General features: G+C 44.4%; 1 protein-coding gene across 4 annotated transcripts in view; it reads left to right on the top strand.

The window, feature by feature from the left end:
- The first annotated feature begins 309 nt into the window (after positions 1–309).
- The window catches only part of OSBPL10 (oxysterol binding protein like 10), a 78,923-nt gene continuing 52,396 nt past the window's right edge, over positions 310–26,836 (top strand). For 2 of the 4 annotated variants that reach the window (XM_053409600.1, XM_053409599.1), the window contains exons 1-3: positions 318–990; positions 23,321–23,496; positions 25,553–25,632. In XM_053409600.1, the coding sequence (XP_053265575.1) occupies positions 644–990; positions 23,321–23,496; positions 25,553–25,632 (603 nt within the window). In that variant the 5' untranslated portion in view covers positions 318–643. Of the gene's footprint in view, positions 991–23,320; positions 23,497–25,552; positions 25,633–26,836 lie in introns of all 4 variants that reach the window. The other 2 variants (XR_008332903.1, XM_053409598.1) reach the window with 2 other exon arrangements.

The raw sequence follows: 26,836 nt of genomic DNA, 5'->3' as shown, positions 1-26,836 counted from the left end.
AGATAAATAGCCCTGGTGGTGACGCCTGGAAACCATCGCTTCCAGAAGGCTCGGACTAGACGACCCTCGCGGGGTGTGTGTGTGGGGGGGGGCTCGCTTCCAACTCGAAGCTTCTGAGAGACTCGTCGCCAGCGACCAAGCTCCCTCTCCGCACATCCCCGCGCAATTAAGCGCGGCGCCTTCGCCCCTCAGCGCGCGCACCGGGGCGCAGGAGGGCCGCAACGCGGGGCGGCGGCAGCAGCCCTTCCCTCCTCCCTCGCCCGTTTGGAGGGCGCGAAGGGTGTTTCTCCGTCCCCTCCTCCTCCTCCTCCTCCTCGCATCGCCCATCTGTGGTGGGAGTCTCCTCGCGCTCGCTCCCTGAGCGAGGCAGCGCTTCATGGCCGCGCGCCTGGGCTGAGGGGCCGGGCTTGAAGCGAGAACATCGAGGGACGGGGCGGATCTCTCCGCCGCCGGACACAAAGCGTCGCCGACGCCGACGCTGCTTTTCGCAAGCCCTGGAGAAGGAGGAGGAGGCGGCGGCGGAGAGGACGGCGACGGCTGCCCCTGGGGTCTCTCTCCGGCCCTTCCTCTCTCTCTCCCTCCTTGCGTATGAGTCAGGTATTTCCCAGCCCGCCGTCGGCAGCCGAGGCCGCCTCCTCGCTCCATGGAGAAGGCAGCGGCGCAGGGCGGCGGCGACTCCGGAGCAGCCCCGTCCAGCGGCGGCAGTAACAGCAGCAGCCGCAGCAGCAGCCGCCCCACCTCGGCGGGCTCCTCGCCGTCCTCCTCCGCCAGCCGGGGAGGGCTCTCCGGCCGCCAAGGAGCAGCGGCGGCGGCGGCTACACCAGCGGGGAGGCCGGAGGGAGGCGGCGGCGGAGGCAGCAGCAGCAGCCCCAGCTCAGCCGCGGCCAGCCCGGGAGGGAGCGGGGGGCTGGCGGCCGGCAGGACGACGGAGGCGGTGCTCGAGGGCTCTCTCAGCAAGTACACCAACCTCATCCAGGGCTGGCAAAGCAGGTAAATGTGGGAATAATCTCCTCAGTCTCATTTTTTTTGGGGGGGGGGTCCAGTGGGTCGACCTACTTCCTTCCCCCCGTCTCCCCCCCCTCCCTGTTCCTCAGCCCACAGGGTTTGCCCCCTCTTCCCACCCGCCCTTCTTTCGGCGCCGGCCTCTCCCACGCCCGCCCTCTTTGACTCAGAGGTAACTGTGGAAGTTTCCCCTGTCCTGCGGCGGCTTCCCCGTGGGATTCCCCACGGCCGCTTCCCACAGGGCAGGTGTCTATGTCTCCCCCTGCTGGCTGCTCAGGAGGTGTCCAACGCTGTTCCAAGTGTTCCTCAACACCATTTTCCCCACCCCTAATTCACCTGATAGGGTGGTGTTGTGGGTTTAAACCACAGAGCCTGGGACTTGCAGATCACAAGGTCGGCGGTTCAAATCCCCGCGATGGGGTGAGCTCCCGTTGCTCTGTCCCTGCTCCTGCCAACCTAGCAGTTCGAAAGCACACCAGTGCAAGTAGATAAATAGGTACTGCTCCGGCGGGAAGGTAAACGGCGTTTCCGTGTGCTGCTCTGGTTCGCCAGAAGCGGCTTAGTCATGCTGGCCACATGACCCGGAAGTTGTACGCTGGCTCCCTCGGCCAATAAAGCAAAATGAGCGCCGTAATCCCAGAGTCGGTCACGACTGGACCTAATGGTCAGGGGTCCCTTTACCTTTAATTTACCTGATTTTTCTTTCTTTTAGAGGTTGCTCTTCCAGCACGCATTCATATGCCAAATTTGAACTCTCTGGACGTGTTCCATATGCAGGGAATAGTTCAGCCGGTAGAGCACGAGATCCTTAATCTCATGGGTCACGGGTTTGAGCCCCCTGTTGGGGAAAATATTTCCTGCGTTGCAACGGGTTGGACTAGATGACTCAAGTGGCCCCTTCCGACTCTACAGTTCTGTGATTCCAGTGGCAATGGGATAATAACAAGATGAGAGCTTGAGAAGCCATGTGTTTGGTAGCACTTGGGAAATTGGCTGTGTAGGCAGCCCAGTGCTGTGTGCCAAAGTTGCAGGTTCGATCCCCGTGTGGGACAGCTGCATATTTCTACATTGCAATGGGTTGAATTAGATCAGGCATAGGCAAACTCAGCCCTCCAGATGTTTTGGGACTACGACTCCCATCATCCCTAGTTAACAGGACCAGTGGTCAGGGATGATGGGAGTTGTAGTCCCAAAAACATCTGGAGGGCTGAGTTTGCCTATGCCTGAATTCAATTATTTTCAGGATCCCTTCCAACGCCACAGTTCTATGCTGCTAGTATGCAGGACTCTGCTTTTTGAGGCTTTCTAGCGCATGCTGAGAATTAAATTTTGCATGTGGCAGTGGTGCATGTGAGCAAGCTTTTCCCAAGGCTACCCTGTACCTGGAATATCTAAACTGGCCATGTAAATAGTCTGAAGTACCTGGAATGATTAGGAGCATGTCCTGAAGACTTAATATTGATCTGTTTTCCTTCTTGGTATGCTTTATTCACCCTGTCATGTTTGTATTCTGGGCTGTTTTGACTGCATGCTTACTAGTGAAATGGAGGTTATGAAACATTAATTCTGAATTATTCAATGCATCGTTGTGATATTCTTTTCTTTTTCGTTAAGATTAGACTGCATTAACTGCTTGTTTCACACTCAGGTTGACTAGGGAAAAGAGTAGTGGCTTCTTAACCCTGTCTATACAAGTTTATAGAAGAAAAGGAACTCTTGTTTTTCATGGTTTCCCCAATTTGTAGAGTTGTGTATGCAGCAGAAAACATTTCAGTTTTTTGGTTCCTGTGTTTAATTATCCCATCTCTTCTGGGATAATACACCGTCAAAAAGTTTGTCCTGTCATTTTTTCTTTAGAGTTGAAAGCTGCAGTCCTAACCTCAGTTTACTAGGAAGTAGGTAATTGCAATCCTAACCCCAATTTACCTGCAATCAAATTTACTTCTTAGTAGACAAGGTTAGGATTGTGCTATCAACTGTATTTTTATTTTTACTCTTGTAGACTTTTGCATGGTCGTGGTTGGATGCTAGAAACTTAAAATTTTTGTTTGAATTTTTTTTCTGTCATTTTGACTGACAATAAGAGTTGGACTTGTTCGTATGGCGGTAAGATCAATGGCATTTGTTGTGCGCAAAATGGCGCAATTTCCGCTACAAATGACATATTAGTGAAAAGATGGAGGGAAATATTCAACGTTCCTCAGCACAATCCTATACATACCACTTCTCAGTTGACCCGAGTCCTAGTTCAATAGGGCTTACTCCCAGGTAACTGCGTAAAGTCTTGCAACACAATATTCTACCCATTTGCTCCCCAGTACCGGGGGGAAAACCAAAACTTGTTCCATTTAATACTCACTGGGTGAAGAGAAAAAAATCTTGTATTTCATGTGCATAAAAAGCTAGGGTTTGACAATATTGATTCTTTTGGTTTGCATAACTTCCTGGTGCATTACTAAGAGCAGTCTGCCCCTTATAAAGTCACTCTGACTTTTGTGGGCATGCAGGTGGAGACAGCCACTGTGAAGGGGAAAATGTGTGCCATGTTTTTGCAGCCATCTGTAGGAGAATGTAATGCTGATTGCTGCTTTTTTCTTTTTAATTTATCGGAGATGAGGTTTCTGTTTTCCTAAGATATTTTATATCTATTATGTTTGTGTGTGTGTATGTTTGTGCGTATATATATATATATATGTATGTATGTATGTATATATGTATGTATCTTCCTTTGTTTCAATAGCAAATAACTTTAATAACTGCTGAAAACAGTAAATTTGCAGAAATGTTTACTCGATTCAGCACAGAACATATACCCTTGGTTAGCCACTCATTTTGCTGGAGAAGCAACATGAGAAAAGGGGTTATGGTGGCCAAGACTTTGACCCTGCTCCCTGTCTGACCTGCTATCAAGGCTGGCTGTCATGTATACTCCATGTCTCTTTGATTTTTGAAATGGCAACTTGGGAAATGGAGGCAGGCAACTCCTTTTAGGAGGCTGGATTTGCTCCAGGAACTACTGGCTACTGATCTTTATAGTCATTCTTTTCCTTACTGGGAATTGGGATTTTCTAAGTCAGTGTTTAAATTTCTGATGGGGAACATAGATTCTACACAACGATCTTAAATATAATTATTTTGAAAAAGCTTGCGAGAACCAATGGTCTTCGATGTGCCTTTTCTGTTTCTTTGCAATTTCCTTTCTGATACAGACTGGAAGCACTATTTCCTAGCACAGTATGGGCATACTGTTATCTTATGATAACCTGCTCTTCTGCTGTTTCAATCCATTTCTCTGTTAACTTTTATAAATTTACATGGATATCATTCTTTCGGTTTCCTTCCTACCTTGATTCTTTGATCTGTTTGGTTGGTAGATAACAGGTTTGTTTGTTTTTGTAATATTTAAGTAGTGTCTATCTAAAGTTAAGATAGCATCATCCCAGTGTGTATTACTTTAGAGCACTGTTTCCCGATGTTGGGTCTCCACCTGTTTTTGGACTACAGCTCCCATCATCCCTAGCTAGCAAGACCAGTGGTCAGGGATGATGGGGATTGTAGTCCGAAAACAGCTGGAGACTCAAGGTTGGGAAACACTCCTTTAGAGTTATACCGTACTTTATGATCTGCTGATTTTTTGAGTTTGAAGAAATTAGTGGAGTTGCTCAGCCTTGAATATTCCCCACCCTGTATAATTGGGTGATATCTACACACCTGGCTGCCTCACTGTCTACTGCTGACTCAACATAAACCCACCTGTCCTGGTTTGAATGTAGATCCTAGCAGAGTGTACTGTTTGTGGACACTGACATTTTGTTCCTACACATACACCGTTTCTTAAGCAGTTAAGGATCTAATGTTGTTGTTATTATTTTTATGACTATTAAGTCCTGTTGGAACCTTTTGTGTTGAGCTGTGTTAAAAGGTCTCCCCCATCCAAAATAAAAAAATCAAATTGAAAATGTTCCCTATTAAATGCATAGGGACATCCCTGAATAACATGTAACACTTCTGTTGCTGCTATTCATTAGATTTCTTATCTGCCCTTCATCACAAGGTCCCAGGGAGGGTTACAGCAATCTAAAAATATAATATTAAAAACAGTTGAAACAGATTACAACCAAGAGAGCTGAGTAGGTCCTAACCTATATATCTGAGGTGTCAAACCACAGAGTAAATATGTGCATACAATAAAAACTACATTAAGTAGGTGACAGATGCGCACCTCGGGGGATGCCACGGAGAGGCCTCTCCTGGGCTCTCTCTGCTGTTCTTAACACTGAAGAAGGGAAGGAGGCAATATTTCAGTTATTTGGGTCCGATGTATTGAATACAGTAGTTCAGAATTAATGTTTCGTAACCTCCATTTCACTAGTAAGCATGCAGTTAAAACAGCCCAGAATACAAACATAGGGTGATTAAGGCATACCAAGAAGGAAAACAGATCAATATTAAGTCTTCAGGATATGCTCCTAATCATTCCAGGTATTTAAGACTATTTACATGGCCAGTTTAGATATTCCAAGGTACATGGTGGCCAGTTTGAGCATCTTGAACTGGGCCTGGGAATGAACCCAAAACCAGGGCAGGTATTTTAAAATTGAGTTTTACCAGTTCTAAATGGAACCCCCGCCATTGATCTGGCTGCTGCATTTTGGACCAGTTTAAGCTTTTAAGCCAACCTCAAAGGCATCCACAAGCACGGTAGAATGTGCTTTAGTAACCCAGTCTGGAAGTTACCAGAACATGGAGCACAGCAGTCAAATCATTTCTGCCTGAAAGAGACTGTAGCTGGCGAACCAGCCATAGCTGGAAGTAGGCCTGAGACGCTAATGACATGTTGGATCCAGGAATTCCCTGCTTTATAATTTAGTCCTAACTACATTTGCTCAGAGGTAAGTCCTGATGAATTCAATGGAGCTTAGGCTCAGGTCATTGGGGTTAGGACTGCAGCCTGAGTTAAACAAGGCTTGCCCTTACACAAACCATTCTGGTTCTTTTTGGTAAGGCTTGTTCTACACTCAAGCACACATTTGTTTCGCCCTCCTATCTCCTTGCTGATCATTCATTGACCAGGTCAGAAGAAGTTACAGGTTTGTAATTTCTTGGTATCTTTAACCACTTTCTAATGTAGTTGTATGGTAAAGAGGCTGATTTGAGAGAATACTTTTCCTCTTTTGCCCCACTCGCCAGAGGGGATATCCAGATTCAACTGTTCCTGGTCTGGATATCATGTAGATTACTCACAGCTGCATATATCTTTTGTAAGGGCTCCCAGATGCTTGTTAGAATTTGGTGAGGGGAGGAGAGAAGTTGCAGTTTGTAGTCCCATGCCCCATTACATCCTCCCCTGGCCTGGACAGGTTGCCTGCTGCTGACCTCCAAGCTGGTGACACATGTCCTTCCTCAAAAGTTGTGCTTCTATAACTAGGAAAATTAAAGACCTCCCTTGTATGAATTCTAACCTGCACTAGCTGAACTCCTACAGCAGAGTCTTAAGTATATCCACTAGGGTTGGGTGATATATCGATATATTGTCCAAAACCAGTTTGAAGTCCATATTGTGGATACCGGTTTCATAATGTTTGACCTGGCAATATATCGTGAATCATGATGTGTATTAGAGCTGGGCGATACATCATACAAAACCAGTTTGAAGTCCATATTGTGTTATCTGTTTCATAATTTTTGACCTGGCAATATATTGTGACTCATTGTGTGTGTGCACGCTTATGCAAAAATCACAATGTAGGAAAAGCTGTGAAGCCAGCCAGTGCTTCTACATGGCACCATCCTTATTTCAGACATTGTGGTACATCGATGTATCGCGATGCTTAGCTGGTGATATACAGTGTTAGAAACTGAGATACGAAAGCTAGGAGCTAAATGGCACCTTAAACCTAGGTTATGGGTGCGGTGCAACAATGGAACATCTAGGTGCACTTTTTTATAACAAGAATACAAAGCTGAAAATGAATGAACTGCAGCTAAAATCTTAACATTCATTTTTCACACTAGTCCTCTTCTGAAGACTGCAAAAAACAAAGCCATACTTTCTAAGGGGGTCTCTTCTCCAGTCTTCAGAGAGTGGCTGGAAGGGGGAGACAGACAAATGTCCTTTCCCTCTATTCTGCTGTTTTAATCTGAAATCTTAGGCACGGCACTTCTCCCAGACCTCAGAAAGTGCTCGCGCTAGTGAAATTCCTTGTCACAAAATGCTCCTAGAACAATGGGAGTTTCGAACACCGGTGATATATCTCAGTGTTGAAAAACAGATATTCCTCAGCCCTGATATCCACTGAGCCAATGTGTTTCTCAGTTGCTTCACATACATTGGGGTTCCTGACTTTTCCCAATATGCTTGGCTTAAAAAGCCGCTTTTGAAACTTGGGGAAATGTCAAATGTTGCTTATGGTGCAGAGGGGTGATGGTGGTTCTTAGGTCTCCTGAAGGAGATGTTGCGACCGTGGTAATTGTTTATTGGCATCCACCCAGCACCCTGCTGTTAGCTTGTAGGCCCATATCTGAGTGAATAGTTTAGCTCCATTGACATACAGCCTGGTGAGAACTGATGTGTAAAATGGCACCGCGCTACAGCCACATTTGCTTCCTTCAAGATCTGAGATATTTTCGAAAACATGATTCTTTTGCAGTAGAATAGAGTGCATCGTAATCATTTTTTAAAAATTAAACCTGGTAGGTCCATAATTTGTGGCACAATCCACCCTGGGCTTCTTTGGTAGGAAGAGACAGATATCAATTGGATAAACAAAATAATAAATGAATCGTCTAGTCAAAGACAGGCACTTTTAGGTCTCGTTAATTTCAGTGCGAGATGTTTGAAGCACGTGACCGTTGTTTATTGGCTGTATTCAGTTGTCATCCCCTCAGTTTCTAATGTATTCAGAATTTGCTTCTTGCTACAAGTCTGGTTATAAATTATCAGTTAAGTTTTAAAAACGAGCAGTTCCCTAGGGCACATGCTCTATACAAATTAACCACTGTTGTTGTGATGCATTAACTGTTTGCCACACTGCAGGAATTAAAAGTTCTGTGTAGAATATCAGTCCGCTTTTTTTGTGTCTGTGAGCCAGCTAAGCAGAAATGGAATGAATGGAATATACCAATTTAAGTAGAACCCTTTCAGAACATGATTGCTCTAATCCAGGATTTCCTAACCTTGGGTCTCCAGCTGTTTTTAGACTACAGTTCCCATTGTCCCTGACCACTGGTCCTGCTCGCTAGGGATGATGGGAGTTGTAGTTTGAGAAATGTGGCAACAACATTTCTCAAACTTGTGTCTCCAGCTGTTTTCTGACTACAGTTCCCATCATCCCTGACCACTGGTCCTGCTTGCTAGGGATGATGGGAGTTGTAGTCCAAAACCAGCTGGAGATCCAAGTTTGGAAAACCCTGCTTCCAATCCCTAAAACGTCTGTTATGAGAAGCTGTTTTCAATACCACACAAATCGCCACGGTGTGTGTGATACATTAAAAAACTAGACAGCTAGTAAAATTATTAGCATTAGCATTTTAATCACCGCTTTTGATGTTCAGTCGTTTTATTTGTATACCGCTTTTCTAAAGTTAAAACCAAGCTCCAGGCTGTTTGCGACCTATATAAAAGAATTACATAACTACAAACATAACAAAAAGCAGCCATAAACAATAAACAAAGCATCAAAAAGTATGCAACCAAATCAAACAATTTCCACATAAATCATAAGATCCAAAGGCATTCTTAGTTTTTAATTTAATTCCCACTTCCAGTCTGTTAATAATGGAACAAAAATAATCAGCAAGAGGTTTAAAAAAAATCTGTTCTGTTTGTATCAATAACGATATGGAACAGCTTGATGTATTCTGGCTTTACACTTTAGTTGAAGGCTGTCAGCTAATTAAAATGCTCTCCACACCTCCTCATATCTGTGTTGCATAATATGAGCTGGTACAATAGTTCTGTGTCAAATACACTCTTCACGTCCCTAGGTGTTTGTATTCCATAGGCACTGTGGAGATTTAATATATTATCTCACATAGAGCTTGCTTTAATTCAGTTAATGTAGAATGAAGTATATTAATGCTTGTCGTTTTACATTTGTCCTTGACTTAGTAAAATGTCTTAGACTTCTACTATCTGAAATCATTTCTGTCACAGATAACTTCTATTAAAATACGTGTGCAGTAGAAATTCCTGTTTTGTTACTCTTTCAAAGAAGTAACTTTTCAAGATTTATATCTCTGATTTATAGTTCTTTGATTACAAAGAACTCATAATTTTTCCCCCCTGGTACATAAAGCCAACTGTGAACTGAGAGATTTTGGAACCGGGACTGAAACTGCAGTCCTATATACTCTGACTTCAGAGTAAGCAACCATTAAATTCCCTAGGGCTCATTTCTGAACCCGATATGCATAGGATTCACTGTGAATCAATTCAATGAGCAAACTAATATAATGCGAATGTTGCCTGATATTAGACAGTACATAGTTCTGCGCCTGGCCTGAAACATCTGTGTGCTCCATCTTCAAGCAGAGGTCTTTGCCAGATTCTTTCAGGATTGAAATTCTTCCACCTTTTGCATCTCTCTGTCCATTTCTTAACTGCAGTCTGTGACAACAACAAAAGTAATTCCAGAACAAATCCCTCATTTCTCTTTGAAAAGTGGGTTTAACTTCACAATACCTTGGAAGTCAAACGGAATCTATTCTGCAAGTGTGTTCGACTTCCAAAACGTTCAGAAACGAAAGCACAGCTTCTGATTGGCTGCAGGAAGCTGCTGCAGCCAATTGGAAGCCCCGTCGGATGTTCGGGCTCCAAAGAACATTCGCAAACCGGAACAGTCACTTCTGAGTTTGCGGCGTTCAGGAGCCAAAACGTCCAGGTACCAAGACGTTTGGGATCCAAGGTACGCCTGTATGTGCATTGGTAGGCAGCTTCCTTTTTTTTTTTTTGGTAGGCTAGTAACTGTTGTGAGCTTATTTATAAAGCCTTACTGAGCACAAAAGAACATGACAGGCACAAAGGGGAGTCCTGTTTTTGTGTTCTTTTGTTCGAGAGGACCTGAGAGATGGATGGAAAGCTAGCTATGTCTATTGTGGGCCTGGGAACAGATGCGCCCACACTTCCTTTGCTTTTCATTACTCCATTTACTGGTGTTCTGCTGTTGGAGTGGAGGTGTTCCATTGACACTCCCCCAGAATATTGGTTGGCTACTATCACTTCCATTATTTTGCTTTGTAAATAATTACTAGGGCAGGGAGCAGGGCTGGGCAATATCTGCTTTTCAACATTGAGATATATCAGCAGCTAATTCCGATACAGTGGTACCTCGGGTTACATACGCTTCAGTTTACAGACTCTGCTAACCCAGAAATAGTACCTTGGGTTAAGAACTTTGCTTCAGGATGAGAACAGAAATCATGCTCCGGCGGCGCAGCAGCAGCAGCAGGAGGCCCCATTAGCTAAAGTGGTGCTTCAGGTTAAGAATAGTTTCAGGTTAAGAACGGACCTCCGGAACAAATAAAGTACTTAACTCGAGGTACCACTGTATATCACAATGTCTGAAACAAGCATAGAGTTATGTAGTCGCATTGGCTGGCTTCACGGTTTCCCCTGCATCGTGATTTTCGTCGGCGCCTGCTCTTGTGACTCACTGCAGGGGAGTGTTGAGTCGGCAGAGTTAACAGGGGCTGCAGGAATTGAGAAAAGCATTGGCTGGCTTCATGATTCTTCCCCACATTGTGGTTTTTGCATAAATAACACACACACATACACACACACACAATTCACGATATATTGCCAGATCAAAAATTATGAAACCGATATCACAATATGGACTTCAAACCAGTTTTGGGCGATACAGTGGTACCTTGGTTCTCGAACAGCTTGGCTCTCGAACAAATCAGCTCCTGAATGCTGCAAACCCGGAAGGAAGTGTTCCGGTTTGCAAATGTTTTTTGGAAGCCGAATGTCCGACGCAGCTCCTGTGGTTTTCAATTGAGTGCAAGAAGCTCCTGCAGCCAATTGGAAGCCGGACATTAGTTTTCAGATGGTTCCGAGAGTCGAACGGACTCCCAGAATGGATTAAGTTCAACAACCAAGGTACCACTGTATATCGCCCAAGCCTGGTAGGTAGGCAATGTTAAGTGGGCCTGATGGTCTGAAAGAAAGCAGAAAAATGAGAGTAATTTAACAATCTGATTTCAAATGTCTCCTCCCTAGTTCCTGGTTGCTTGGATGTGATCCTTTCTTGCTGCAGGAGACCACATAAAATGGTAGTTTGCAAGCCTCCTTGAGGAGTAACCAGATTTGAAGTACAGTGGTACCTCAGGTTACATACGCTTCAGGTTCCGCTAACCCAGAAATAGTACCTCAGGTTAAGAACTTTGCTTCAGGATGAGAACAGAAATCGTGCTCTGGCGGCGCTGCAGCAGCAGGAGGCCCCATTAGCGAAAGTGGTGCTTCAGGTTAAGAACAGTTTCAGGTTAAGAACAGACCTCCGGAACGAATTAAGTGCTTAACCCGAGGTACCACTGTAACTGCATCAAATTGGATGATCCTGTAGCTACAGTGAGGCTGGAGATATGTTTTTGGGTGGGCAAATGGAAGCTTAGCAAACGGATGAAGAAATATGTACATTTTTATTCTTAATATAAGAGTTTCCCACATATGAGTGAGAGGCTGAGGAATTGATTTAGAAACCTATCAACTCCTTTTCTTGGTGTTTTATTCCAGAGGCTGTTGTTGCCCAGCCTCAGCTCTTTGCAGCTTGTTTCCCATTCTCTAAAGAGAACAATGGCACATGTTATGAGATTAAACCCAACAGATATGAGGTGCTTGGATATTAAAAGATGTTGAATCTTGTCACTAATGCTAACTTAAACCAAGCTCATCCGCTCTGCTTGCTACAGGTCAAAGAAGCAGCACTTAGCCTATGTCAGCAAAACGATAACAGTTTTTTTTTTTTTGAAGGCGAATGAATAATTAAACGAAATAAGGATTCCTGAATTTAAGGTGGATTCATTTTTATCAAATGGGAGTGGTACAAAGAGGCAGCAGTGCTGGTTTGAAAGATATGAGCTCTAGAGGAGTTCTCTATGCCTTATAGTCCCTTATTTATTCAGGTGCATATGCACAACAGCATTGGTGTGCATGGTCTGATAGATGAGCTTGCCCAATGAGCTTGCCATCTAAGATGGACAATGGGAAAACCAACAGTAGAAGGAGTTCTAAAACTTTGATAACTTGCTGTTAATTATCTCTACAAGTTGCACCCCCCCGATCTACAGCCTCCCTACCTGAGCTAGCAGAGGGGGTCCCAGGGATGGTTTTAATGTCCCCCCGGCTTAGTTGTTCAGGGGGACTTCAGCATCCATTCCAAGGCCCCCTTGTCTGCCGTGGCTCAGGATTTCATAACCCATATGACAACTGTGGTCTTGTCTCTGTTAATATCTGCTTCCGTCCATGTGGCAGGATGTACTCTGGGTTTATTTTTCTGCAAAAGATGATGGCGAATGGGATGTTAGGGGGGGGGGTTTGAAATATCTATTACCTTGGACGGTTAGTTTCCTGAAAGGATTTAGGACATTTCTTACTGTACATGGTTGGAGGACCAGTTAGGATGGTCTATTCTCAGACCCCTGTAGGGGATTTTCCTGCTACCTCTTTCTGGTCCATTTGAAAGCATGATTCCCTCTTCTGGAATAGGGGAAATGGCCGAAATGGCCTGGACAGTTGGCATTAATGCTGCTAAACCAGGCATAGACAAACTCTGGCCCTCCAGATGTTTGGGACTACAATTCCCACCATCCCTACCTAACAGGACAGTGGTCAGGGATGATGGGAATTGCAGTCCCAAACATCTGGAGGGCCGGAGTTTGCCTGTGCCTGTGCTAAACATAGTGTGTCCTATTGACTAGATCCTAAGCTCCCTGGTTTTTTGAGAAGCTGAAAGGGAACATGTGTTAGGAGAATACATTTTAGCAGACCAGAGAGGGATGTGTTCACATCTTCTGCTTGCTTCATTTTCATAGATAGCTTTCGGTTTATTTAGCCTTTGATGATGCAGACTAGTTGCTTGGAGATTTTTGGCTACCCATGTACTCAGCTGAACCGTAACAATCCTGACTCATGAAGGCAGCCAGAAGAGACTTGGCTGGATGAGGAGGAGGAAGAAGAAGAGGAGTTTGGATGATATGCTGCCTTTCACTCCCCTTAAGGAGTCTCAAAGTGGCTAACAATCTCCCTTCCCTTCCTCCCCCAAAACAAACACTCTGTGAGGTGAGTGAGGCTGCAAGACTTCAGAGAAGTGTGACTAGCCCAAGGTCACCCAGCAGCTGCATGTGGAGGAGCGGGGAAGCGAACCCAGTTCACCAGATTACGAGTCCACCACTCTTAACCACTACACCACGCTGGCTCTCATGGTGGCATTTGAACACCACTCTTGGGGATGGCGTTGTACCATCTATTTTGAAAGAAGTGAGACTTCTGATGGAAGAACCCTGATCATCAGACTCAACCCCTGTGGATTACTACCTGCCTGTGTCTGAGTAGTGGTAGCTCAGCTCCAAACTTTCTTGGATGATACTGATTTCTTGGTGAATCTGGGTTCTGGCCCGGCTTGGGACTGAAATAGCACTGGTGGACAGGGAAAATATGTCTATCAACAGGTTCTCTTAGAACTTTCAGTGGCTTTCTGTTGGAACTTTCAGAGAGCCAGCGTGGTGTAGTGGTTAAGAGCGGTAGACTCGTAATCTGGTGAACCGGGTTCGCTTCCCCGCTCCTCCACATGCAGCTGCTGGGTGACCTTGGGCTAGTCACACTTCTTTGAAGTTTCTCAGCCCCACTCACCTCACAGAGTGTTTGTTGTGGGGGAGGAAGGGAAAGGAGAATGTTAGCCACTTTGAGACTCCTTCGGGTAGTGATAAAGCGGGATATCAAATTCAAACTACTACTACTACTACTACTACTACTACTACTCTTCTTCTTCTTCTTCTTCTTCTTCTTCTTCTTCTTCTTCTTCTTCTTCTTTTGATAGACTTAACCACAGGGTCCTTCTGTAAGTAACTAACTAACTTGGGCCTCTATCAGGAATGGGACTTGGAGGTACTGTTCTGTGGCAGTTCTGGACTTATCTGGTGGGTAGGTATCAGAAGGTATTGCTGGCGGATTGTTGCTCAACACACCATGGCCCTTCTGCTTTTGGGATTTTATACCTCACCCAGGGATGCTTAACACATCCACATGAAAGTGCTGAGGGAGGTATCTTGTGGATTTGGAGTTGAGTGTCAACAATATTCAGATTCAGTTGTTGTATGCCTTTTCATGCTGCTGTTTTAGTTTTTTAATTGATTTGTTATGCTTTGTGGATTCAACTTGGAATTTGCCTTGGGGACCTGAATTTTTGTAAAATAAATATTTTGTAAAAAAGACAACAAAAATGACTTTTTGCATAGCACTTTTAAAGGGCTGCTTTCCAATACTGTTGCAGAAGAAATAAGGAACGTTGTTAATCTAAAACCAAGATAATCACAACGCCCGCAATAAACTCTTCCCATTAAGGAAAGTTGGCATTCTTTGTGCGGCATGATCCTGGTAATTGCCATATCCTTCCTTGACCTGTCTTCATTTAGCATCTTAATAAATGGACGTGCTGGTTTTCTTGAGCACTTCCATACATGGCAGCAATGACATGGATCAATTATGGCAATGTGGTCAACTCTACTGTCGCACGGTTCAGCAACTGGTGTTAGAAAGAGCCCAGGGACTCATTAGTTTTTTTATGGTACAGTTTTATAGCAAGATAATATGGGTCTGAGTTGGCATTGGCTTTTAATTTTCCAGTTAGAAGCTGTGACTAAATCAGGCTGTGACATTAGGCAAGTGTGGGAGGTGCCACAGATGGTTTCCTGCTTAAATATAAAACACTGAGCCTGGGACTGGTCCCAACTGTGTCTCGGGAGGGTGCCTTCAAAGTGAGCAGCAAAACCAGTTGGCTGAGGCTAAATATAAAGCCAGCACTGTGAAAAGCTGGTTAGGGAAGAATGCAGTTGAATTGCAGACAATGGCTTTGTTGTGCAATAGATTTGCAGTCAGGTGGTTTTTATTTAATGGGCTCCAGATCTCTCTTACCCAGAAAACTTGTCTCTTGTAGAGAGATCTCACTTTCCCAGCACAGAATAGCCATGGGTTGTTGATACTAGGGAAAAAAGTGCCACTACAGTGGACGCGTGGGTTGCGAACGTGATCTGTGCGGGATGCATGTTCGCAGCCTGCAGCAGCGCATCTGCGCACGCGTGCATTGCGATCCGGTGCTTCTGCGCATGTGCAACCTCCAAAACCTGGAAGTAACCCGTTCCGGTAATTCTGGGTTTCGGAGCATCCATAACCTGAAAAAACGCAACCTGAAGCATCTGTAACCCGAGGTATGACTGTATTCCCTTAGCTCAGGGGTTGGCAACGTAAGGCCCATAGGCCACAAGCAGCCCACGGGGGTTGTTTAACTGGCCCATGAACTGCCCCTGTACCAAGCTGCCTGCTCTGTGAGTCCCCATGCGCTGCGCTAAACCAGTGTGGCGCGGGGACTCGCTTCCGCGGTGCCAAAAATTGAATCTGTGCAGACGCCGGAAATCGCGGGCGCCTGCACTCACACGCACCTGCGATCTGGCCCACGGAGGGATCTCCACTGGAGTGAACCAGCCAAGGCGAGGTAAACCTTGCCCAACCCCTGCCTTAGCTAATGCTTCCTCTCTGTTTGGGAGGCAAATGCTGCATGAAATTCAGCTGCACAAAAAAATATGAGTACTGATTGGCCAGTACTCCAATGACAAGCTGCTTTCCCACCTATATCATTAAAAAAGAAATCTACCAGTGGACACCTTAACTGCAATATATTTCACAGGCAGTTCATTTCCACTGCAGTGTTAGAAGTTAGCCAGGTGCCAGGCCCATTTTGCACCTGGCTTAAGACCACTTTTGACCAAGTGAAGATTCCTGGGTGCCGGGATGGCCCCTGGCATCTCCACCATTTGGAGGTGCATGCTTAGGGATCATTGGATCTGGACTGTTTTCACACACTAATACCACATCCTGTAGAATTATATCAGTTATATTTTATCGGTAAAATTGGAATGGATTTCTGGAACCAAATAGCTTTTTCTGTGCAGCCTGAGCAGGAGCAGTCACCATTAAGAAAAAGGGCTTGGAATCGACCAATAAATATGTGGACTGTCCCTGGATCAAGTGACTTTTCTTCAAGTTCTCAAAGCTCTAAGCCTAGCTCAAGGTGGTCATCTGAACAAAGTCAGATAATCAATCACAATCAGTTTGACATTTAAAAAACAAGACTTTAGAGCAGTCTTGCCCCCAAATGGCAACCAGACATTCCGTTTTGGCGATTGTAACATTGGTTTTGAAAGGGACGCGGGTGGCGCTGTGGTCTAAACCACTGAGCCTAGGGCTTGCCGATCGGAAGGTCGGCTGTTCGAATCTCCGTGACGGGGTGAGCTCCCGTTGCTCGGTCCCAGTTCCTGCCAGCCTAGCAGTTCAAAAGCATGCCAGTGCAAGCAGATAAATAGGTATCACTGTGGCAGGAAGGTAAATGGTGTTTCCATGCTCTGCTCTGGTTTTGCCAGAAGTGTCTTAGTCATGCTGGCCACATGACCCAGAAAAACTGTCTGCGGACAAATGTCTGCTTCCTCGGCCAGTAAAGCGAGATGAGCACTGCAACCCCAGAGTCGTTAGCGACTGGACTTAACTGTCAGGGGTCCTTTGCCTTTACCTTTGGTTTAAGGAGCCATTTGGTTCCTGGCTGATATATATGAGTTTCAGACACTGCTATAACGCAATAGTAAAACATTTCTTTCCTTTTCTTTCTCCAGCTGCAGGAGATGTGAGGAATCAAACCTTTTGATGTAATCAACTGACTGGGTGTGGGTTGGCCAGCTGAAATTAATAAGCCCAGTGAATTGTGAAATAATTGTGAGGTTGGTCAGGTTGAGGATTATGATTCCGTGTCGGCTTTGAAGCCGCAGGGTGCTTCTAGGTCTAAGAATGCCTTTTCAGTCTGCAGCGGTGGTTCTGAAACTACATATTTCTCACCAGCTCTACCAGAGGCTAATGGCCTTGTCTATCAGGTCTTGGTTGCAACGGTCTGGCAAGAGTGTTGGTGACTCTCCAAGATCTCATGCTTGGAGGTCTTCCCCGCCATCTTCTACCTTTATCCTTTTAATCGAACATGCCAGGGTTTAAACATGGGACCTTCTAACTACAAAGGATGCGCTCTAACCTTCAGTAGAGCTATGATGCTTCAAACTGCAACAAATTACCCCTGGGGCTGGTTTTTTAAAGAATTGAAGATCAGTGATTCCTCGCAGGATTGGGACACTGGGAGCACATGATTCCCCTGAGCTTGGTGCCAAGTTGGCTGCACTTGGGAGCTTCTGATCAGGTGTTGCCAAGTTCATTCCTGAATGAAGCAGATCCCAATGGCACTTGCATTCAGTTCTAAACTTAAAAGACTTCAGTGAACAACTGGCAGCCCTCCTTAAGGATCCTGGCTTCTTATTTATTTTTTTTGAAGCTGTTTCTTTACCTGTCGCACACACCTGATGTCATATGATGTCATCTGTTTGGGACAGGTGGGTGTGGCTTCTGGGAAATGGCTGGGCCTCACATGGCCCAGAGGGTGGAGCGTTCCCACTACACCATGTTGGCTTCTCAGTGGTTTTGTTTGTGTGTTTATTGTTTGCTCAGCTGCTTTATAAAATGTTTATATGCATTTTATTGCAACACACAGCACTCGTGACTTTAGATTCTTTAAATTCAGTGGATGCGCATAAGCCTGTTCATGTATTTATTTATTGCAAATAGCCTTGGGGACCATGTGTCTATGGATATGAATGCTTTTGCTTCGTAACATTGCAGATTTGCTGGTGTCTGGCAGTGATTCTTGCTGAGGGCTGAGGGTTGCTAAAGTGAAGGGTGAACCATCAAGGTCTGGGGAGGAGGGGGGAAACCAACATGACTTTAGTATAGAACTCTGCTGACTGAGGGTAGTTTAAGTTAGTCTATATCATATTCACAATGACAGTTGACTGTCACTGCCAATGCAAGTGCCAAAAGTTTTAGTAGTTCACCCTGAAAGTGCACTTTCCTAGCAGTTTGTGTATTAAATTTAAATTAATGTGTCTTAAGCTGTATGTGTATTTAATATGCAGTAAATCAGTTAAGGTGGTGTTTTCTGACGGTTATGCAAACTTTGTATGAAGTCGTCAGCACAAAATTTTCTGCAAGCTGCTGTATGAATAAAGATTAAAGGGATAGCGTGCCGTCATTGAACAGCACGGGTCCTGTGGACTTCTGTCCTGGAGTATGTCTCTGTTTATGCATATCTAAAGACCAAAGTTCAGTAAGAAGGAATGTACACAGGTTGGTAGTCTGTGGTGGTTAGCAGAGAGTGCAGTTTTCTGCTTCTCCTATACTGTGGATCATATGTACATGACAGTGTTTGCAAACTGGTTCTGTTTGCACTAAGAGCAACTCCCCATTTATGTGGTGGGGATTGCATTCACGTCAGTGGGATGTGCGTAAGACCATCCTGCCCCACCCTGCCCCCTTGCAGGGCCGAAAACAATGTGTGCATGCTGATCGCATGCAAATGAGGAGTTTTATATGGGAGAACTAACCTATTTTATAAGGGACGCAGGTGGCGCTGTGGGTTAAACCACAGAGCCTTGGACTTGCCGATCAGAAGGTCGGCGTTTCAAATCCCCGCGATGGGGTGAGCTCCCATTGCTCGGTCCCTGCTCCTGCCAACCTAGCAGTTCGAAAGCACATCAAAGTGCAAGTAGATAAATAGGTACCACGACTGAACCTAATGGTCAGGGGTCCCTTTACCTTTTTAACCTATTTTATAGGCCCAGTTCCTTTGCAGTGCTAAACTATGGTTTAGTGCTACATGGACAAGCCTCAAAGAGTCCAAAGAAAGTTGTTGGGCTTGCATACTTGCTTTTACTCTTATTGCTGAATTCAATTAAACTTTAAAGCAATCTCTGCCTAGCATCATAAATGAATTGGGCATCTTGCTTTAAAACAAGCTCTGGTGAGTTTCATGCTAAGCCACTCCTTGCGCTATAAGCTGGTTTATCAAACTACCCAGAGTTTGTCTTAAGCCAGGATCCCTGGTTCGTGTGGTGCACAAAGCACTTCAGCGGAAGTCCTTCTTCCGACCACAGAGAGGAGAGGGTCATGGTGCTTTCCTCAAGCTAACTGAGGCTCATCCTCAAGGTGCTAAGCATCACTAGCCAACATGATCCTTGTGCCCATAGCAGAGGCGTGTGAACTTGGCCCTGTCAGATCCAAATCTGTCTGCCATATACTGAGTCACACTGCCCAGGCTTATAAAATTAACGGTACTGTTCTGTTGGAGAGTATAGTGGCTGTCTGTCTTAGGTGTGCATGGGGCCTAGTGGCTGGACGGTACATAATCCCCATGTGGGGTTATTTTATGGGGATTACATGCCCACCACCAACAATAATACTACTCAACTTGGTTCCTATCAGGTTTGCTAAACTAAGGGCTACCAGACTTCATTTTGCTCTCTGACTTATCAAGGGACCCATGAGCTCTGATCAGAGCTACAAATCAATCCTAATAGCTGTTGGTTCCTATATTTTCACAGGAGGAACGGCAGTTTCTTCTGTGTTCCCCCTGCTACTTAACATCTGTCTTGAAGAGGAGTTTCAGGGAACCTGAAAGCTTGCTCACTACTTTGAGATAGTTTGCTTAGTGCTGATAAAGGTTCTATATCTCCTGTTAACTTCTGTAAGCAGATACAGTCAGCTATCAATCTATTTGGGCCAGCTGATATTCTCATAATGCCAAACATTGTGATCAATAAGTTCCAGCAAGCTTTGGACTTGCCCCAAAGGAGGAGATAGAAAGCTTCCATTTTCCATTTGGTCCTATCAGGAAACTGCAGTTTATTCCAAACTTTAAAGGCGATTGCTTTCAACAAACTTGGATCAAATGCATGCTTCTGGATCCTGGTTTGTTAACTGAACCTCAGTTGGAATAAACCAAGTTTCGATGTAAGGACTGCAATTTATTCAGAACAAAAATGGGGAGCTTTGAATTTTGTGTGTGTGAGAAGGAGAAGGAGAAAGGTAGCAGGGGAATGCCTGAGCTCAGTGCTCATAGTGGCACATTCTTGTAAAGCCGAGCTACGCTGCTGTGACATGCCCATTTCTTAGCGATAAGCTGCTGAAGGATTTTATTATTAAAATAAGCTCTAGGAGAGTTTTACATTACTAAGGCGGCCAGAACCAAACAACCCATTTATTAATTTATTTACGTATTTCTGTAAACCAAGTTTATCTCTCTGGGACTCATTGCAGTATGCATGTTTCTCCACACCCCCAGCAAAGTCTGGTTTGCAAGATAATGCACAAGCGTGGGAAATGTATTTGGGCCTGTTATTTGAACTGCAATGAAGAAAGGGCAGGAACCTTACATGATAATAGTGTTAAAAATTCATGCTGGCTGCATTTGGGGATGGTTTGTTCTCCGGATTAAGAAGCTTAATTGAAGGCGATATGGACACTACGCGAAGACAACAGCAGTTGAATCCAGATGTGAAACTGTGGCAGAAGTGAATGGGAAAGAGGCTGAGGAACGTTCTTGTTATGTGCTGAAGTTCTCACCCTGGGCCAGCAGGGGGATACTGTAGATAGTTATGCAAATAAGGGATCAAAAGTGATGTTCAGTGATTGGATGGTTTTAGAAAGTTGTTACAGTTACGTTGTACTGGAGTGCTATATAAGCAGGCTGACTGAATCCTTCAGTTCAGTTCTGTTCTGGCCTGTGAATAAACAAGGGTTGTTTGAAGAATCACTGTGTCGTCTGATATGTTCACCCACAACTTAACAGTTCTAATTCAGGTTACAGTAGCTGTTTTGCTCAGCTTGGCACCTACAGCTGACATCAAGCTAATGGGCCGCTGATCATTGTGACCATCTGCTTCTCCCTTCCGTTTCTACTCAAATTGGTGACTCTTTCTATTTCCGTTTCTCACTCAAATTGGTGATGGAGGGACCTGGGCTTGCAGTGGTGTAGCCCCACTTCATGGTTTGGAAGTCACTGTTTATTGTTTCAGTGAGTTTTGCGCTGGCCAGCCTAATTACTGAGGCTTCTATAGGAATAACCTTTGAGGTTCCTGAGCAAAGATTCAAGCTGCCTCAGTAACTTCCCAGTCAAAAGGCAATCACATGGAGTTGTAAGCCAGCTAACTAATTCTGGGAAACTATGAAGCAGACTGGTGCCACTACTAGGAAGGAGCCATAGCCAGGGCAGCATGTTCCATTTCCACTGCCTGAGGTTTAATGTCATTGTTTCATTGCTTATATATTTGCCACCCTTTGGGAAGAAGGGCAGGAAACAGATTTAATAAATAAAATAATAATTGCTTTAGCTGGAATGCCAAGAGATTAAAATACCTTTAGAAGCAAGATTTCCTTAATGAATAAGCCCATTTATGGTATCAGGATTTTCATTACAGGTCTGTATTTTTAAACTGTCAAGAAAAAGGCTGACTTGGTTTTATTTGCCAATTAATTTTGAATTTCTAACATTGAGTTCCTGGCATTTTGCCTTAGTCTACAAATGTTTGTGTACAAGCAGCCTCCTTGAAATCTGTGCTGTACCATCTCTGTTTTTGGAATTTTGGTTTGAATTGCCTGCTTCACAGTTTCAAGAATAAATGACTACATTGTGTTTTCCATGGGGCTGTCTTTACTCAGGGTTTGGAAATTGAGGGGATACATAAGACCTGTTATCCACCGGTTGCACTGTCTTCTAAGTTTAACTCACCATTTTGGTTCTTTCATAGAAAGAAGTGCTTTTCTAGCCTGGCCTCAGCAAACCTTGCCCTTCTCTCTCTGAACTCATCCATCCTTCAATATCTGCCTCAGTCACATTAAGTTCTAAAGTGAAAGGTTCTTTCATAGAAAGAAGTGCTTTTCTAGCCAGGCCTCAGCAAACCTTGCCCTTCTCTCTCTGAACTCATCCATCCTTCAATATCTGCCTCAGTCACATTAAGTTCTAAAGTGAAAGGTTCTTTCATAGAAAGAAGTGCTTTTCTAGCCAGGCCTCAGCAAACCTTGCCCTTCTCTCTCTGAACTCATCCATCCTTCAATATCTGCCTCAGTCACATTAAGTTCTAAAGTGAAAGGCATGAAGTAACTTGAGCAGGATTTGGCTATTATTGGGGACAATATAGGGGGATAACGTAATACTTTTCAGCTGGAATATTTTGTCCAATTCTGGGCACCACAATTTAAGAAGGATGTTGACAAGTTGGAACGAGTGCAGAGGAGGGCAACCAAGATAACCAGGGGTCTGGAAACCAAGCCTTATGAGGAGTGGTTGAAGGAGCTGGATATGTTTAGCCTAGAACAGAAGAGACCGAGAGGAGATAAGATGTTGTTGTTGTTGTTGTTTAGTCGTTTAGTCATGTCCGACTCTTCATGACCCCATGGACCAGAGCACGCCAGGTACTTCTATCTTCCACTGCCTCCTGCAGTTTGGTCAAACTCACGCTGGTAGCTTCGAGAACACTATCCAACCATCTCGTCCTCTGTCGTCCCCTTCTCCTTGTGCCCTCCATCTTTCCCAACATCAGGGTCTTTTCCAGGGAGTTTTCTCTTCTCATGAGGTGGCCAAAGTATTGGAGCCTCAGCTTCAGGATCTGTCCTTCCAGTGAGCACTCAGGGCTGATTTCCTTAAGAATGGATCGGTTTGATGATCTTGCAGTCCATGGGACTCTCAAGAGTCTGATAGCCACCTTCAAATATCTCATGGGCTGCCACATAGAAGAGGGAACAAGTTTGTTTTCTCCTGCTCTGGAGGGTAGAACTTGAACCAATGGCTTCATGGTACAAGAAAGGAGATTCTGGCGAAATACATGGAAAAACTTTCTGACAGTAAGAACTGTTTGACAATGGAACGGTCTTCCTCAGGAGGTTGTGAACTCTCCTTCTTTGGAGGTTTTTAAGCAGTAGTTGGATGGCCATCTGTCATGGAGATTTCTGCATTCCTCATGGTCTCTTCAAACTCAGTGATTCTCTGTATTGCTTGCATTCTTTTGAAAAGCCAAATTCGTAGTCCACTTCTATGCGTTACAGCAAAAATGTAAATGTGGAACAAATGTGTACGGTAGTCCACTTCTAGTACATAGTTGCATATTAAAAATGAAAACTTTTTCGGGCGCTACATAGGAAATTAGATTACACACATCTGTTTATTTCCCTCTCTATTAACAGGTATTTCATGCTGGATTTTGAGACTGGAATCCTACAATATTTTGTGAACGAACAAAGTAAAAACCAGAAGCCACGAGGGCTGTTATCCTTAGCTGGAGCAGTAGTTTCCCTCAGCGATGAAGCCCCTCACATGTTGGTGGTATACTCTGCTAATGGAGAAATGTATAAACTCAGAGGTATGGTTATTTGTTACCACTGCTGTTTTTTGGGGTGTGTGTGTGTGTGTGTGTGTGTGTGCACGCGCCCAGTAAGTCCGCAACTCACACTGGGTTTACATTCTGGGGATTTCTCTTAAAGCCAAAATTGCATATAATCAAAGCACATTGGGTTCAATGTTGGGTGGGATTGCCAACGTCTTTTTCCCCTGGACATCCAACCTCTTTTTAATGAAAGAAAAAAACCCTTTTGCCAATTGTGTAAAGCTGAATGCACACAAGTGAAATGTGTGTCAGTTGTGGGCTTATTGTGCTCTTTAAACTTGCTTTTCATGCAGCTGTTGCATTTCCCCAGCTACTCTTTGTTTAATAGTGACAAGCTTTTAATTGGTTTGGAGAAGGTAATGCTTTTGTGTTTGAAACGTTGAAATGACTACCTTAAGGCAGTAGACTCAGCCAGGCAACGTGGTTCACCTAAGAGCCAATTTATGAAAAGTGAAGCTTACTCTCTGAAATAAATAGTCTACTGATGGTTGCCTTGTTTCCCAAGGCCAAACTGAGGAAGTCCTGAATATAGATGGGATGGAAGAATCCGCCCTCTTCTTCCTCCCCTTGCCCCCAGCATAGGAGGGTGAGCATAAAATGAGCTGTGATGGATTAGACCAAAGGCCCAGCTAATCCAACATCCTGTTTTCCACAGCAAGGGTCAACAAGATGTCTCTGGGAAACCCAGAAGCAAGACCTAAGCTCTTTTCACTGTTATCCATACCCTGATCTTAGGAAAGAATTTCTAATTGATATTCAGTCATGGAAGGTTTCAGTGCTGAAATAAAACAAGATCTGAATTCCTTTAAGATTATCTTAATGGGAACTTGCCCATGTTTTTCCTTTTGTAAACAGAGGTCCTAAGGTCAGTACAAGGTGATATGTGCCGGTTGTATGTGTGGCTGCTTTGAACGGTGCTCTGCAGAACCAAGGCAAAACTGAAAGATGTAGGTTTTATTCTCCACTTGAAACAGAACGTCCCAAAATCTCAAAAGTGCAAAGTGCGCATTTCCTTATCCAACTAAAATTTTAATAGGCACTGCATAATATCTGTTCTATGAAAAGATTGTGCTGACTTACGTTGCCTTGATTCTGAACTGGAATGCTGGCATTCAATAGATTAATCTTAGATTGCCTTATTTAAAGTGCAATTCTAAGCACCTTTGCTCAGAATGTAATCCCATTGTATTCGGTTGAGCTTGGCAAAGTCTGCAAAGAATTGCAGGCCCATATTAGAATAACGCGGGTGGCGCTGTGGTCTAAACCACTGAGTCTAGGGCTTGCTGATCGGAAGGTCAGCGGTTCGAATCCCCGTGATGGGGTGAGCTCCCATTGCTTAGTCCCAGCTCCTACCCACCTAGCAGTTCAAAAGCACGTCAAAGTGCAAGTAGATAAATAGGTACCACTCCAGCGGGAAGGTAAATGGCGTTTCCGTGCACTGCTCTGGTTTCGCCAGAAGCGGCTTAGTCATGCTGGCCACATGACCTGGAAAAACTGTCTGCGAACAAATGTCGGCTCCCTCAGCCAGTAAAGTGAGATGAGTGCCGCAACCCCAGAGTTGTTCATGACTGGACTTAACTGTCAGGGGGTCCTTTACCTTTACCTTTATTAGAACAAAGTCTTTCAGGAGGTACATCCCCCAAAAGTCTGTTGATTTTAATGAAGGGACCAGTTCAGGTGATTATCAGAATTGTGTGACGTAGGTTTCCCTGAACAGCACCATTTCATTTCTCCATGGGGACCCCCCCCCCACACCATTCCCAGTGTATATTGCTTGATAAGTAATAGTTTAAGTTGTGGTTCACGGGAAAGTAACAAACAAACCTTAAAATATTGTGTCAGGTGTATGCTAAAATGCATCAAGTTAAAAATGAAGACAGAAAATCCAGTTACTGTATCAATCTCAATAACCAGGTTGTTTCTATAGGGAGCGTTTGAGATTAAAGAGTCCGTACATAGCAGGAAAATTGGTTGGTTTTAAAATGAGAATAAACTACACATTTATTTATTTTTCTGTGTTTTCTTTTTCCAGCCGGGGATGCAAAGGAGAGGCAGTACTGGGTGACTCAGCTCCGATCCTGTGCCAAGTATCACACGGAAAATAATTTGAAGGTAAATAATTATAGGGCAGGAAATTGCATTCTTGCATGCCATTTGGAGTAAGTGAAGGTCGTGCCTGGAAATATTAAACTAGTAAAAAAACACAACAGTTAGTAGAGCCCTTCCGTTATTCTCCCACTTTCAAAGTCTCTATAGTTGTCTCTGTACAACCTGCTTGCCAGATTTTTAGATGACAGCAAAATGTTTAGGACTGCTTACTGTTAAAACAGAAAGAAAGTAGTCGGCAGAAAGCAATTGGATGTCTCTCTGTGTTATTTTGAAGGGAATGTGTGTGTTATTTTGAGGAATACTGCTTGGGAGGGACATATTGATTAGAATCATGATAATTTTTATTTTGAAAAGTCTGCTAAATGGATGGACAAGAAAGTGACGTTGCATCTAAAATTTGCAAAAGGATGAAAACCCTCCCCCCACCATGTTTTGTTTTGTTTTTGCTGCTTGTAGCTGCATTTTGATTATCAGATGTTTGAGGAAATGCTGGTCCAACAGAACATATCTGATATCTCTTTAAGTCAGAATGGAATGTGGGGAAGAGCTGTATGGCGTAGGGAGTGGCTCAGGTGGAGATTGGTTAGGGAGAGTATAGGAGAATGATTTACTTGGCTTCCCAGCTGAAGCAGGAGGATCAAGCTATGTGAGGAAGGCTACAGGTGGCTGGCAAGTTTTCTGACTTTGCATAGTTGTCGCTGCTGTGACTGGAGAGTGCATGGCTGGGATTTCAGAAAGGTGTGAGAAGAGTTCCATAAGGAGTGCCGGTCATCACAATGACATGACTATTTGCAAGGAAGGAAGAGGTGTGGGTTGACTTGAGCTCCTCTAGATGGCAAGGAAAAACACACAATAGGGAGTTAATAGAAGGCAATATTTGAAATGCAAGAGGGTGAACCCAAGAGAGAGAGAGATGAATAACTGAGGAGGGAGTTTGCTGTTGATTTTCTGCAGGTATTAAAAAGAACTTGTTTCCTTTTCATTACATGTAAGATTATAGGAATTCTGTAAACTACCTTGAGACACTGAGAGCTCAGATACCTCCGGCAGCACTTTGCCATTGGTCGGGCAAGGCAGTGAGGGGTTTAGGATAGCGCTCTGGTAGCCGAGGGGCCAAGCAAAAAAATGCATTGCATCCTGAGAGAAGGACTTTGTTCCTCTAGTGACACCATGATTTCACCCGTATGCTTGGAATCTCAAGCCGTAG

The sequence above is a fragment of the Podarcis raffonei genome, chromosome 12, assembly GCF_027172205.1.
Source record: "Podarcis raffonei isolate rPodRaf1 chromosome 12, rPodRaf1.pri, whole genome shotgun sequence".
Lineage (NCBI taxonomy): Eukaryota > Metazoa > Chordata > Lepidosauria > Squamata > Lacertidae > Podarcis > Podarcis raffonei.
This window is presented reverse-complemented; position numbering and strand designations above follow the sequence as displayed.